General features: G+C 39.5%; 1 protein-coding gene across 13 annotated transcripts in view; it reads left to right on the forward strand.

Moving 5' to 3' along the window:
• Window positions 1-16,409, forward strand: part of prrc2c (proline-rich coiled-coil 2C) — a 97,328-nt gene that overhangs the window by 65,697 nt on the left and 15,222 nt on the right. For all 13 annotated transcript variants that reach the window (XM_072274243.1, XM_072274252.1, XM_072274250.1 and 10 more), the window contains exons 20-23: window positions 3,141-3,226; window positions 7,206-7,433; window positions 8,382-8,633; window positions 15,813-15,905. In XM_072274243.1, the coding sequence (XP_072130344.1) occupies window positions 3,141-3,226; window positions 7,206-7,433; window positions 8,382-8,633; window positions 15,813-15,905 (659 nt within the window). The remainder of the gene's footprint in view (window positions 1-3,140; window positions 3,227-7,205; window positions 7,434-8,381; window positions 8,634-15,812; window positions 15,906-16,409) is intronic.

A 16,409-nucleotide genomic window follows, 5' to 3' on the forward strand; every position in this document is an offset into this window, starting at 1 on the left:
TAGTTATAAATGTTAAAAGACATTTTATACTTGATAATGTTATTGCCTTGTTCTCTTATCTGGAACCAACTGTTGTCCTTGGCTGTCTGTACATCTTCAGGAAACACGTAGTGACAGGAAAATCAGCACCTAGGATTTAAGGAAGGGTGAGGTATAGGAAATTGTTGCAGTTCTGTATATTGCTCCCTTGTGAACTCAAGTAGAGAAAGCATGTCACTAATAAGCTTGGTGTAATTCATTCCCGGAATTGGTCCTACCAATGCACCAGCTGCCCTTCTTCGGTACAGGCTGGCTCCCAAAGATAGATCACTGCATGTAATTACAAGGTGCCCACCATTATTCTTGCTCAGAGACTCTGATCCATGCATGTATATTTACTATGCCAGTCCATATTTTAATTCAAAAGCTAATGGAATATCTACATTTAGTAATCTAATCCTCTGTATGTAAAAGGAGTTAGCTTCTGTTTGGACCCCATATGAGACACTGAGCAATTTGGAGCATCCCTCTGTTAGAAGGGATATAATGCTGAGAGCTGAGGTACAGTGGAGATTAATAATGAAGCATTAAATTATGAAGCTATATAAATTGGGTTATATTGCCTGAAATTTAAAAGCTAAAGAAGTTTTATTGCAATTTTTAGAGTATTAAGGTCATTTTATAATTCGATAATAACTTTATTGCCTCTTATCTGGAACCAACTGCTGTCCTTAGCTGCCTGTACATCTTCAAGAGGCACATAGAGACAGGAAATTCAGCATCTAGAATTTTAAAGTTACTGTGGTGCTAGGAAGTTTGTGAACCCTGTGGAATTTTCTATCTCTCTGCAAAAATATGACCTAAAACGTGATCAGATTTTCACACAAGTCCTAAAACTAGATAGAGAACCCAATTAAATAAATAACATAAAAAGGATTATGCTTGTTCATTTATTTAGAAAAATTATCCATAATTACATGTATTTGTTGGAAAAAGTATGTGAACCCGTGGTTTCAGTAACTGGTGTGACCCTCTTGTACAGCAATTACTTCAACACGTTTCCGGTAACTGTTGATTAGTCCTGTATATCGGCTCGGAGGAACTTTAGGCCATTCCTCCTTTGAAAACTGCTTCAACTCTGATATATTGGTTGGCTTCCTTGCATGAACTGCTTGCTTCAGGTCCTTCCACAACATTTCTATAGGATCAAGGTCAGGACTTTGACTCGGCCATTCTAAGTCACGAATTTTCTTTTTAAACCATTCTCTTGTCTTTCGGATCATTGTCGTGTTGCATTATCCAACTATTAAGCAGGTGACAAACTGCTACCCTGACATTCTCCTGATACAATTTTGAATTCATCGTTCCTTTAACTTTTGCAAGCTGCCCAGGCCCTGAGGCAACAAAGCAGCCCAAACCATGATGTTCCTTTCACCATGCTTGGGATGAGGTTTTAGTGTTGGTGTACAGTGTCCTTTTTCTTCCAAGCATAGCAATATATATTTCTGCCAAAAAGTTCAACTTTCGACTCACCTGTCTACAGAACATGGTCCCAGAGCGTTGTAGATCTTCCAGGTGGTCTTTTGCAAACTTGAGAGATGCAGCAAGGTTTTGTTTTTGGAGAGCAATGGTTTCCTCCATGGTGTCCTTCCATGAACAGAGACTTTAGCAAGTTCTAGAGATTTCTGCTGATCTTTTGCTGTTTCTCTCTTTTTCATCTCCATCAGCGTTGCTCTTGATGTGATCTTTGCAGGATGCCCACTTCTAGGGAGAGTAGCAACAGTACTGAGTTTCCTCCATTTGTAGACAATTTCTCTTGCTGTGGACTGATGAACAGCCAGGACTTTAGGAATGCTTTTGTAGCCTTTTCCAGCTTAATGTAACTCTACAATTCTTCTAAGGTACTCTGAAAGTTGTTTTGATGGAGACATGGTGCACATAAACAGATCTTTCTTGAGAAGAGCAGGCTCTGTCAGTAACCTGACTTTGAGTGTCTTTTTTTTAATAGGACAGAGCACTTAAAATCCACACCTCCAATCTTATCTCATTGATTGGAACACTTGACTCCAAATAACTTTTGTAGAAGGCATTACCCCAGAGATTCACATACTTTTTTTTCCAACGCATACATGCAATATTAGATTTTTTTTCTCAAATAAATGAACAAGTATAACATTTTTGTTATTTATTTAATTGGGTTCTCTATGTAGTTTTAGGGCTTGTGTGCAAATCTGATCATATTTTAGGCCATATTTAAACAGAAATAGAGAAAACTACAGGGTTCACAAACTTTCTAGCACCACTGTATAAGGTTATAAAGATATTTATTAATATTTTTTGAACCTTGGTCTAGAAGCATTTATAAAAATTAGACCCAGACTATCCAGAAAAGCTAGAAAACACTTCTGTCTTGAATGTATTGGAATTGGATCTGAGTTGGTGGAACAAGCTCAAAGGCATTAAACAGCCTACTTCTGTTCCTTGTATTGTGTTCTGGTGAATATACTGTATTTGCAATATGATTAGTTATCTGTCACATCGTGTCTCAAAGATTCTATACAGTTTAATTTCATGAATATTTATTTAGCAATGGAGCGTGGAGTAGGCCCTTCTGGCAATTCCACAACCGCAATTAACCCTAACCTAATCACGGGACCATTTGTAATGACCAGTTAACCTTCCTGTTACCTCTTTCGACTGTGGAAGGAAACCAAAGCACTTGCGGGGGGAACCCACGCACTCCATGGGCAGGATGTAGAATGGTGCCAGAATTGAACTCCAGAATGACCCGAGCTGTAATAGCGGCACGCTAACCACTATGCTACCATGGCTCAACATTTAAAATTCAAAGATAAGAGTTTAAGTTATTTTGTACATATGATCAAGGTCATAAGTTGCAAGTTTCCCACTGGTTACAACATTTGGGATTAAGTTACATCAATTGAGTTTAGTTTGCTGCAGTTGGGGCTGAGTTTTGTTTTTCTGCAGATGCTATTGAGCATCATGAATCTAGAAAAACTGCATTTGAAAAACAAAACCAGTTGCGTTAATGAAGTCTGTGATGCATTTCCAACTGCTGGAAGGACAACTGTGCCTTAGGACAATGGAGATAGAGGTATGAATTAAAAAGAAAAAAAGTGTAATCTGTTCTTATTTTCTAGTGGCATCCATTAGTCCTCCACAGCCTCCATCTGTCAGTGCATGGAATAAGCCTTTAACATCTTTTGGATCTTCCTCATCTCCTGAGGTAAGCATAACGATTCAGAGTATTGAGTAAGATTTTTGTTAATTGTTTCTCAAGGTCCACATACATTGCATCTTCCAGCTGCAGACCACTACAAACTCTTTGTATGGTGAAAAGGAAACATCTCATTTTCTGCTCCAGTAGAAGTAGAAATTTGATGGGAATTTTTGTTAGGTGAGGTTTGTACACGAAAACCATTCATCAGAACCTTATCATTAATTGATTCAAACCACAGTTCATCTGTTCAGAATCTTTCACATGCAGTGCTCCTCATGCTGTTGATAAAATTTAAATATTATTAAACAAGAATGGGTTTAGCTTCCAAATTGAAATTATCTCTTGATATTCCAGTGCTCTTACTTAACAATTTAACATTTGAGTTGTTGCCCATGCTTTTCAACAGACAAATTGCCTGAAGCCACGATCCCAGAGAAATTTTCAACACATCCTCAGAGTCTGATTGAGATCTCTTGACATTGCAGTACAAGCACTCAATCTAATGTAAAATTGCCAGATTTTATTTTCCTGCAGAACTGCATGGCTGTTTCAAATTGCAATAAGTGATTCGTTATAGTTACCCATGATTCACATCTTTGTACGCTCATGGCCACTTTATTAGATACACCTTGTTAATGCAAATATCTAATCAGCCAATCAACCAACAGATTTTGGAGATACCATTAGCTATTTTAAAATTATACTGTTCTCCTACAAGCTAAAATGTCCTTCTATAGTGTTTGTTCAATTCATTGAGCAGTTGGAGGGAAATAATTGTGCTTCTGATCAAAAAGTTGAGTTTGTCATTTTCACAAGTACATATATGGGTGCATGAAAGCTTGCAGCATTCACAGGAGAAGCAAATTAACTTGCTTTTTACAGGAAAGAACTAAAATACTTCTAGTACAAACTGTTCAAAGCATTGCAAAACCAGAGATTAGGGTGGTGCCAGTTGTTTAAAGAGCTGAGCAGTTGAAGGGAAGTAGCTGTTCTTGAACCAGGTAGCAAGGGATTTTAGGTTTCTGTACCTCCTATACAGTGGTAGCTGCAAAATGGTGGGTATCTTTGGATGTCGCCTTCCTGAGGCAGTATCTCCTATAGATATTACCATTGGTGTGGGGGGGTGGGATGGAGTGTGCCTATGATGTATTGGACCAAGTCCACTACTCTCTGCAGCTGCTTGTATCCCTGTGCATTCGGATTGCTGTATCAGAGCATGATGCAGCTAGTCAGAATATGTATGTATACACATATATGTATGTATTGAGGTTATACTGACTGGAATGTGCTTTGTGAACCATATGGGGAGGACACTAGTGGACTTACTGATTGCATCATTGGCTACATCAACTTCTGTGTGGACACTATAATACCATCAAGGACTGTTTGCTGCTTCTCTAACAACAGAACCATGGGTCACCAGTGATCTGAAGGCTCTTCGCAACCACAAAAAGAGAGCCGTTAGATCAGGAGACGGGGAGGAATTGAAACGTGCAGAGGGAACTAAAGGAGAAGATCAAGGTGGCTAAAGAGGAATACAGGAGAGATTTGGAGAACAAGCTTGGACAGAGTAGTACACAGGAGAGGCCATGAAGAACATCATTGGCTTCAGTCAGCCTTGGATTGCATCCATGAATGAACTAATGACTTAAACCAATTCTTCAATAGGTTTGGGACAATTGCCCTCCTATTCACCCACCCCCCCCCCCCCCCCCAGCACACCAACCCAGGTGCTGAGGCACCCAGTGCTCTTTCAGCACCAATGCCTCCCCCCCCTTTCCCATACATACCTCCACGTACCAACTGCTATTGTCCCCATCTTCACCTCCCCCAGCCCCCACCTTCCACCAACTCTCCAGACGTCAAGGACTCACCTTCACTACTGAGCAAGTGAGAAGGGTTCTGGGGAAACTGAGACATGACAAAGCTTTCGGACCGGATGTTGTGAACCCCATGATCCTGAAAGAATGTGCTGAGCAGCTGTGTGAAGTTCTCCAGTGTATTTTCAAACTCGACCTGGGGAGGGTCCTGACAGTGGGAAGCATCATGTATGGTCCCTGTACCCAACTGAAAGTCTTGAATGACTACCATCCAGTGGCCCTGACCTCACCCATAGTGAAGAGCCTAGAGAGGCTGATCCTGGCTCACCTCCAGCTCTTGGTCAGATCAGCCCTCAATCCCCTGCAGTTTGCCTACCAGGGGCACTTCGGAGCCTACTCCCATTTGGATAAGCAGGGCAGCACTCTGAGGATTATGTTTTTTATTTTTCTAGTGCCTTTAATACCATATAGCCCTCATTGCAGAGGAGGGGGAAAACTCTGTTCAGTGCAAGTTGTACTTCCATTTCATCTTGGATAATGGACTACTTGACTGGCAGACCACAGTTTGTGTGGCTTCTGAGCTGGGATCAGACAAGGCTATAAGCAGCACTGAGACCTCACAGAGGACTGTATTGGCTCCCTTCCTGTTTACTCTGACTTTAGATACAACACTGAGTTATATTCTCTGCAGAAATTCTCTGATGACTCAGCAATAGTTGGGTGTATAAAGGGAGGACAGCAGGATGAATACAGGGCCCTGGTGGAGGACTTTCTCGATTAGTGCAAACTGAATCATCTGCAGCTCAACATCAGTAAGACAAAGGAGAAATGTGGTGGTGTGTTGGGGCAATGACATCAATGTGGGTGATGTCAATAGGCTCGATAAAGTGACTAGAAAGGCGGGCTGTGTTATAGAGTCAAAACTAGACACACTGGAAGTTGTGGTAGAACAAAGGACCTTACGGAAAATCCTCGCAGTTCTGGACAATATTTCTCACCCTCGGCATGCCACCTTGGCTGAACAGAGGAGCACTTTTAGTCATAAACTAAGACAACTGTGCTGCTCCAGAGAACTCCCTGAGGTCATTTTTACCCTCGGCCATTAGGCTCTATAATGAGTCAACCTTTTCCAGGGAAGTGATGACCCCCTCCTGTTAGACTGTTATTAACCTCTCTTTACCAGAGCTCTGTTTACCACACCCTGCTATCACGAAGACCCTGTGCAATACTACCATCACATCATATCTGGACAATGTGAATGTATACCCATTACTGTATAATATGGTAATTCTTATCAGTATGAACTTATAAATCTTGTACATCTTATTTTTAAGGTAACTTAATCTTTTATTCTTTGTTGTATTTGTATATCTGCACTTGTAATGCTACTGTGACACTAATTTGAGATCAATAAAGTATCTATATTTATGTACATATGTATTGCACACACAGACACGCAATAAAAAGTTTGTGAACCCTTTGCAATTACCTGGTTTTCTGCATTAACTACTCATAAAATGTGGTCTTATCTACAGTGTGTATGTTTGTCTGCCTGCTATGCTGCTATCGTTTAGGGCAGCAGTGAAGGTCCTCCATATTTGGACCTTCCTTCATCGTGTCTGTAGCTTCCTCTCAGTTTTCACTACTGTCAGTCATGCAAGTCCCTGGTGGAGACTCAGGAAAACCATCGCACTCAGATGTAGCAAGGTTCTTCATTGCTGCTTCAGTAACAATTTTGTTTTACCTGTCAGGGTTGTTAGCCCTGAGCTGAACTCCCGAACCTGGTGGACTGGAGATCATTCTTGGTCTATCATCTGCCCTTTGATCTGTTTGATGTGGGTGATCCTACCAAGAGACAAAGCATAAGTCTCTAATTCCAGCCAGCATAGCTCTCTGGCTCATTGAGGTATGCAAGCCATCAAACCACAGATAAGGCTGTGGTCCTCTTGGAGGCATTTGACTTGTACTGTTGTTTAACTGCAAAAAGAAATTGAATAATTGCTCTTTAAGGACTTGTAGAACTCTAATTTAATTGAGGTGGCACTCACCATAAATTGCAATGATCCATTAACATTATCAATTTATTTCAGAATGCTTTTTGGGATTTGCTTAACAAGCCCTTGTTTTCTATAATTGCATAAGGCATGTTTTCCATTTTCTTGCAGGGAACAGTTTCTAGTCCAGAGGCTGGAATTGAGCTTGGTATTGAGGCAGGTCAAATAGTCGTAACTAAAAGTAGTTGCACCTCAGCAGCCACAACCACAACCACCACCACTGATGTTGAAGCAGAAAGTGATGTAAGCACAACAGAAAAGGCTGCTGAACTTAAGTTGCCAGAGCCAAAAGAACAGCGACAGAAGCAGTCTCGTGCAGGCCCTATCAAAGCACAGAAAGTAAGCTACTTTGACTATAGTTCACTGGGGAAAGAGTGCAAAGCTAATTTCAGACTGTTGGTATTGAGTAAATAGTTCAAGAATTTGTGACCAGATGGGGTTGATCTGTAAGCTGCAAACCATTGCAAATATCAAAACATTTGTATGCTTTACCATTTGTTTCATTAAAATAGGAGTGCAGCAACAATTACAACTTGTTTGATTTGTTACTGCATCTACATGTTAGTTTCTGCTTAAACTAGGAAGTCAGCATTGCTACTTTCCAACAGAAACAACATTTCAGAGCAGGCATCTGTTCTGGTATTAGGTCCAGATTAAGAACAGTTGAAGATGAATTCTCTTTCCTACGGGTTTTACCACCTGTGCCATTTTGTTTCTCTCTGGATCCAATTTTTCCTTCCATCTACTTTACCTAATTTGACTAGTACATTTATCTCTTCCAACATTCTTGTTTTTTTCCCTCATCCTTAAATCTCTTTAATTAAGGAAATTGTCAATCCTAAATTTTAACAAGATTCTGAATATCATACACAAACTGACTCCATCCCAACTTCATTACTGAATAAATCCATACAAAGATTTTTTCAGAAATGTAAATGGATATTTAGTGGAGGAAAGTTTAATAAATGCACACAAAGTGAAATCGTGCATCAGCAAACTTTAGAACATTCATATTTTCCAGTTAATTTTTTCAGCACAATATGGTATGTATACATAATTTTTAAAATATCAGGCTACCCCATTATTCAATTGTGCACTTGGGCTTAGAGGAATCAAGACAGTCAAATTGTTCTGTTCACACTTAAGTATTATCACCTGCTGGTGGAAAGCCATTTAGCACTTAAAATGTTACATAAAAGAATTTTGACTTTGGTTATTGTGCCTGTTGTAATGAAACAGATTAATCTTTTATGACTTGATAACCATTAACAACTGTCATTTTTGCAGCTTCCAGAGTTGAATCTAATGGAGAACAAAGAACATAAACCTGGTCCCATTGGCAAGGAGCGATCAATGAAAAACAGGAAGGTCAAAGATGTGCAGCAGCCTGAAACAGAAGGAAAAGATGATCCTCCAGCCACTACTGTTGGTGGCCCAGAACCTGTTATAACACAGGAGTCAAATGTGGTGACTGAATTAAGCACTGAGGTAAAGACTATGATCTCTGTGCCAACAACAGAATTTGAAGAAAATTCTAAGGTAAAGTCAATACAATAAAATTAAGACTGATTGTTGATATTGTGCATTACCTGCAATTGGTTTGGGGGTGCCATTCATTCTAAGTCGATGAGAATGCATAAAGGCTTCTGAGGTGTATGGGCTAAGGGCAGGGCAAATGAAACTAAATGTGGTAAAATATGGGTCATGCACTTCAGTTTACATTTTAAAAAAATAGAATGCAGTTTTTAAATTATAAGAGATTGAATAACATTTTTGATTAAAGAAACCTTGGAGTCCTAATACAGGAATTGCCAAAATTTAACGAATAGGGATAACACAGTTAAGAAAGTAAACAAAACTCCATCTAAATGTAAAGAATCTTTTTGCAGATAGATGGAGCCCTGGTAGGATTGCACCTACAGTATTGTCTCCCTTACTAAGGAAGGATATTCTGATGATGGAAGGAGTACAGTGATGGTCAACTAGGTTAATTCCTCGAATGAAGGAACAGTCTGATGAGGAAAGATTGGACCTGTATTCTTTAGAGTTTAGAGCATTGAGTAGTGGTCTCAATTAAAAGTACAGCATGCTTATCAGTGTAATCGAGCCAGAGAGTAATGAATCTTTGGAATTCTTTAACCAAGAGGACTGTGGAGGCTGAGTTGCTAAGTATATCCAAGACTTGGATCAATAAATATTAAAGGAAATGGCATTAGTGTCAGAAAGCAGGGCTAAAATAAAAGGACAGGCTTGATCCTATTGAATAACCTAATGGGTGTCAGATGCGAAAACTACCCCTTGTTTTCACTTTTTAAAGACATTGCTGATGGTGTAGCTGATGATTGAAGGTGTTTACATGCGCTGACAGTAGGTTGCTATGTCCTTGATGTTAGTTTCAATTAAGTAACCTGGAAAAATAAAAATACACCTTGTATTTTCTTACTAATGATTTAGTGTCTTCCAAAAGATAGAACACCCAATGAAGCTGTTACTTTATTAAACAAAAATTCCTAGATTCTGCCGTTTTATAAGATTTTTATGAGATATTTGATGAGCTCCAATATTAAACTTGCCTTGTATCATTGGGTTAAGATGCCAAATTTCAAATAACTAATGCACACAGTGCAAACTTGAAGTGCATTTGATTATCACTTCTCATATTCGCAAAACCTTATAAGGCTCACTCAAAATCACTTGTTAATATAACATTCAACTTAATTCAACATTTTGAAGAAAGTGAACATTGGCGAGATGCTGAATATTTTAACATGCATTTTTCAACACACTATTAGTTCAGCAGTTGACATTTAACATGTTATGAACTGCTATTAATGACCATTAGGCAGAATGAGAATTAGACCATCAAATATGCTCCACCATTGAATCGTGGCCCCCCTTTTTGCCCCCCTCAGCCCCAGTCTCCTGCCTTCTCCCTGCAACCTTTGATGCCTCAACAGATCAAGAACCTATCAAACTCTGCACTAGTTATATCCATTTGTTTGGCTGCCCCAGCCATCTGTGGCAATGAATTCCACCAATTCACAGCCCTTTGGCTATCAAAATTCGTCCTCATCTCTTTTCTAAAGTGACATCCTTATATTCTATCACTTTGCCCTCTGGTCCTGGACTTTGTCACTATTGGAAAAATCTTCTCCACGTCCATTCTGTCAAGGTAATTTAATATTCAGTAACCTACAACGAGATCTTCCCTCATTCTTCCAAATTCCAGTGAGTATAGCCCCAGAGCCATCAGACACCTCGTACATTAATCCTTTAATTCCCAGAATCATTCTTGTGAACCTCCTCTGAACCCTCTCAAATATCAGCACATCCTTTCGTAGATACGAGGCCCAAAACTGCTCATTGTACTCCAAATGTGGTATGAACAATGCATTATAAAGCCTCAGCATTACATCCATGCTTTTATATTCTAACCCTCTCGCAATGAATGCCAACATCGTTTGCCTTCCTTACTACTGACTCAACCTGCAAGTTAATCTTTAGGGAATCCTGCACTCGGGCTCGCAAGTCCCTTTGCAACTCCGATTTCTAAATTCATTCCCTATTTCGAAAATAGTCTACGCCTTTTATTCTTTCTATCAAAGTGCATGACTTCCCAAAAACTGTATTCCAGCTGCTACTTTGCCCCATCTCCTAATCTGTCCAAGTCCTCCTGCAGACTACCCTGCTTTCTCAATGCTAACTGCCCCTTAGCCTATCTTTGTATAATCTGTAGACTTGGCCACAAAGATATCAGTTCCATTATCCAGAGCATTAACATATAACATGAAAAGTCGTAGACCCAACACTGACCCCTGCAGTGCACCATTAATCACTGGCAACCAACCAGAAAAGGCCCCCTTTATTTCCACTCGCTGCTAAATACCTTCAATCCTGTTTTCACCCCCTTTTCAATTTTGTCTCTGTGTTGCTGGAACTTAAATTCTTATCCCTTTCTGAACTTTTTCTCTTATCCTTTAGCCTGGAGACTTCTGTAACTACCCGTAACTCTCTGTTCTCTTTTTACTTTATCCATGCTTTGCTAAGCTGTTGAACCCACTTCCCTACTATTCAGTTGAAATTAAGATTGATTAGAAAATTGGTTAGACTACTAAAGTTTCTGAGATGGTAGTAGAACAATATGACAAGTATTTGACAAGTGACAAAAAAATTTATTTCAATGCAGATGTGTCTTGTCCACTCCTGGGATAAAGCAGCAGCACTCTTAACATGCTGAGTATTTTAATCTGACAACGATTTAAAGAAAGGACTGAATTTTGATCAAATTTAAATGTTAAGTTTCAAATTGCTAATTCATGTTTTTATGAATTAAAATGCCAGTGCAAGTATCCAGAAGATATACACATCAGTATACATAAATTAAAAGAGAATGTGAGTGAAGTACCTTTGAAAACATTGAACTCTAACCTCAAATATTGGCCAGTGCTATACTTTGATTCTAAGTGTACACAGATCAGTGACTATTGGGAAACTGAGTCCTTGTTTAACCCACCACTAAGGCCCTCTATGTACCTAATGGTTGGTTGGCTTCTGTCAGTCTTGAAGAACAATGGGAGATGATGATTATCATCACAAGCCTAGGTGGAAGGTAAGGAGATCCTGAGATGCCCAGTTGTCAAGGCCCCCTCTTGGCCTCACCAGTGTAGGCCAAAGGAAAGCTTGTGTAGCAGTATGTTTGGCACCAGCTTGGTTGCAGGAGCTACCAGAAGGATATTCAAAGACATCCAGCTGCCTTGGGGGCTCCACTCTGCATTTATTGTCTGGGTTTAGTCACATAGCCTTTTTCTGTCCAAGGCTGCCCACAAAGCAGTGGATTTATTTACCCATAGCTGGAGATCTGGTTCATGAGCACCAGGGCGTGTGCAGGGACCAGACTTCATCCCTGTCCTTTGTAGTTCAGCTTGTGTCTTAACGGAGTTCAGTTTCCACGTGTCGCCCACAAGGAGGCACTACATGGGGTTTGCTGTTGGAAAGAGTATGTACTAACAGAGGGAGACTTGCACATTCAGTTCTCCTTTTTGCAAGACTGCTAGCTAGAGGTGGAAGCTGGAAGTGAGAGCAACAAGTACTACCCACTACACTTAGCACTCTAGACGTATCAGAACAATCATGTTGACACCATTGGGTATACCTAATCCACTCCAAGTAATGAACAGTGTGCCTCAGTGTTCTAAAAACTAACACAGACAGCTTACTGAAATACTTAGACTGTTGTGATTGATGAGCCACTTGAAGTCTAGAGTTGTAGATGTAACAAGGCTTTGCCCTGTTGCTCAGGTGTCTCAGATATCCTTGAGATGTGTAATCATTCTAATGCATGGTGTATTCATCTATTGTTTCCCTCTATTACGGAAAGTAGCTGGCCACAATCTGCACTTGTGCTTGACCAATGTCTGAAAAAATCAAAATATGTCATGGAAGTAATTTGAATGTTTCTTTATTTGTACGTTAACTAAAGAATCTAGCAATTTTTCATGGAGTCTGGGACAGCCTTTCACATACAAGTAAAGCATTTCAGAAGGTTATTAAAAAAAACAATGTATTTATGCATTACAGTGCTGTATGTGCAGATTTAAACTGTGGTTGTATACTTGTTTTTAAAAAATTGGAACTGCGAATTGTCTGTGTCTACTTGACACAAGGTTAAAATTTAAGGGAATGTAGATTTCTTCTGAAAGGCTGATTTCTTGAATGAGTATCTAAACTACTGTCAGTGACCAAACTTGAACCAGTCTGGTTAGTCTCCTCTGATCCCTCTCTCATTAACAAAGCATTTTCACCTGCAGTACTGCTGCTCGCTGGATTTTTAAAAAATATTTTTGCACCATTCTCTGTAAACTCGAGAGCAGGGTTTCTCAGCCAGGCTACCATTTGTGAGATATCGTGGTTATTTTAAAAAAAAATACATCGTTTTTTGGACTTGACAATGTGCAATGCAGTGGTGGGCAGTGACTGAGCAGCCACATAGCAATCTCATTAGAGGTCTCTCAGCCCAGTATGGCAGTGCACAGTAGGACCGTGTTTATTTGGTTAAGTCCATTCTCAGTTTTTGACATGAGATAGGGGAGGCCGTTGATAATTGGTGAGCACTGTTGCCCGAAGGGGAGCGCGGTAGGTTGATAATTGGTGAGCACAGAGGGGAGGATAGCAGGCTGATGGTTAGCACTGTATTGCAGAGTGGAGGATGGTAGGTTGAAGAGAAGAGTGAAGTATGTTTTCTGAACATTGAATGGACCAGCCCAGCTTGGGATGTGATATCAGCCTCTCCCTCCTGAATTAACTCCCCCAGCTTCCCGTTACACACCGCCAACTGACTTATGGGAGCAAACAAATTACCAGTGTATTAGAAAACTGAAGGGATATTTTCATTCTAAAGACAGTCCAGTGTGGTGATTTGAATTTTTTTTTGGAAGAGGAGGATTCTAGTCCTAGACCTAAGGACAATTCTGATAAGGTTAATGAAGAATTACAATCTTCTGAGTCATTTCATTGCAGTAGTGCAACAGCAGACACAGAAAAAGTCCATCTTTACAATGAAAGCTACTTATCAACAAGTTTTACATGGACTTGTGATCCAAGTTGTCCTATTCCATTGAGCCTAGTTTGTGGCAAACAACTTGGAAATGCAGAAGTGACTCCAGCAGAATTGAAAAGACACTTAACTACTTATCACAGCGATATGACACAAAAGTGCTGATTATTTTAAACAACTATTGGAATCTCAAAACAAACAGATTAAAACTTCTGAAAATAGTCATGGTCAGTAAAACGGCTCAGGAAGCAAGTTATTTAGTAGCTTTAAGACCAGTTCACTAGAGAACATTTTAAAAAACTGAAAACCTGAACAAAGAACACACCAATCTCCTGCTACACACAGTAATCTGGTGGATTAGTAAAGGAAGAGTTCTCAACAGGGTGTTTGAGCTGAAAGGTGAATTACAGGAGTACTTTGTGAAGAAAATAGGCCAGATTTTGCTGAATGCTTTGAAGGTGAAGAATGGCTGCTGAAACTAGCATACTTAACGGACATTTTTCATCATATGAACATAGAAAACCTACAGCACAATACAGGCCCTTCGCCCACAAAGCTATGCCGAACATGCCTGAGCTGTGCCTGAGAAATTACTCAGGGTTACCCGTAACCCTCTTATTTTTCTGAGCTCCATATACCTGTCCAGGGGTCTCTTAAAAGACCCTATTGTATCCGCCTCCATCGCAGTCTCTGGCAGCCCATTCCACGCACTCACCACTGTCTGTGTTTTTTTTTAAAAACTTACCCCTGAACCGGTTGAACACGTCTCTGCAGGGCCCTAGAGAAAGTGCTTTGACTTCAAGTGACAAGGTTTTTGGATTTAAAAGGAAAATGAATCTTCGGAAAAATCGTGTTGCAAAAGGAAATCTTGAAATGATTCCACTGCTTCTTTGGCTTGAGAGTGAGAAAGGATATCAGAAAGTCTTTAATCTTATTGAAAGCCACCTGGAAGAACTGCAGATCAAAATTGAACAGTTTTTTTCTCCCTTTCAACACAAGTGTTTTACTGGGTGAGGGACACTTCCTCTGAATCTTCTGCTCATCCTGAGAACTTGACTGCAAGAGAAGAGGGAGAACCTTGTGAGCTGCAGTCTGATCATGCATTCAAAATAAGATGTACTGACCTGCCCCTGGACAAATTCTGGATTTCTGTGAAGGAAGAGTATCCTGCTATTCATAAGGGATGCAAAGAACATTTTGCTGCAGTTTTCAACTTTTTACATGCATAAGCAAACTTTTTCTTGTTTAACAAGCATCAAGAGCAAGGTTAGAAATCATTTCATTTCAGTTGAACGTGAAATCCGTGTGCGCTTATCTCAGTTTGACCCAGAATTGAGAAATTTATTATGTTTGCCTTATGAGTTTTTAAAATTTATGAAAGGGAAAGACAGATTAATTTCAAGAAAGCAGAGCTAAAAATTCATTCTCTACTCAAAAGAGCATTGACAATTAATTTTGGACTATTATATCTACAACTTACTGATCACACTAACGTACTATGAGCTGTAGATATAATAACTTTTATGCAGGGGTTCCCTGAGACCTGAAAGTTATTTCAAGGGGTCGTCCAGGACAAAAAGGTTGAGAAAGGCTGCTCTAGAGGCTGTGAAAATCCCAGGGGGTCTGCAGTTTTTGAGATACTTAAACCACCCCATCAGCAGCAGCAATCATTATGTGGTCAAAGTCACATGCCCGATCATAATTCTTTCCCATTCTCATCTTTGGTCTGAATAATATTGAATCTCCTGACCATGTCTGCTTGCTTTTATGCAATGAGTTGCTGTCACATGATCAATTAAATATTTGCATTAAAGAGCAGGTGTACCTAATAAAGTGGCCACTGAATGTATTTTACCTTCTAATGTCAGGAATATTATTCTTTATAATTATATGCCAGAGATTTGTGGTGGATTCCAACCTAAACCTTTTGGTGTCAGAAACATGAAATTTTAAAAAAACATGATTTAAATTTCATATGTTCCATGGCGTAGTGGGCACAAATATTAAAAGGTTAGATGTTTTCTAGTTCACAAAATAACCTGTCTCGATTCCAAAGTGTGGAGATAATTTGGGACAATACAAACCAGTTAGTATGCTTTGTGTTTTAGATTTGACGGCAAATGTGTACTTTAAAGTTCTGAATATACATCAACTTTAAATCTTAGGAATCAATGACTGATTATACAGCTCCATCCTCATCACTGCCAGATTCGGTGTCAACTGGCAATAGTAAAATAGAGGATTCCCTGGCAAGCAATGTAAGTAACACAACAAAGAACACTTGTTGTATGTTTTGAAGTACCATTCCATTTCACAAACACTTTTTGAATAATGAGCTTCCTGCTGAAGATTACTGAAGCAAAGCTGTGTCATGTAGGTGATCCTGTTGCCAGGTTAAGTATTACTGTTAGCGGCTGTACTATTCTCTATAAGGGAACATCCAAACTGTTTATCTGCACAATCGCATAACAGAGGCTTGTGTTCGCACATAACTTTAAAATTGATATGTTCACTTAATTTAAAGAATAGCTTGCACTAGACCAGGTGAAATGCAACTTAAAATTTCCTGCACCCTAAGCCCTTTTCAGAAACTTAATGTATTTATAATTATCTGAAGCCTGTGTTGTTTAGAATCGCCACTGACCTCTTGTGTAAATAGACAAAAATACTTGCAGTAATGTTAAATGTATGGGATTTTTCTGAACATTTTTGGATTCTGTAGTTTTTCTAGTTCCAGTGAGAGTGTGATGTGTGTTGCCTGC

The sequence above is a fragment of the Mobula birostris genome, chromosome 12, assembly GCF_030028105.1.
Source record: "Mobula birostris isolate sMobBir1 chromosome 12, sMobBir1.hap1, whole genome shotgun sequence".
Taxonomy (NCBI): domain Eukaryota; kingdom Metazoa; phylum Chordata; class Chondrichthyes; order Myliobatiformes; family Myliobatidae; genus Mobula; species Mobula birostris.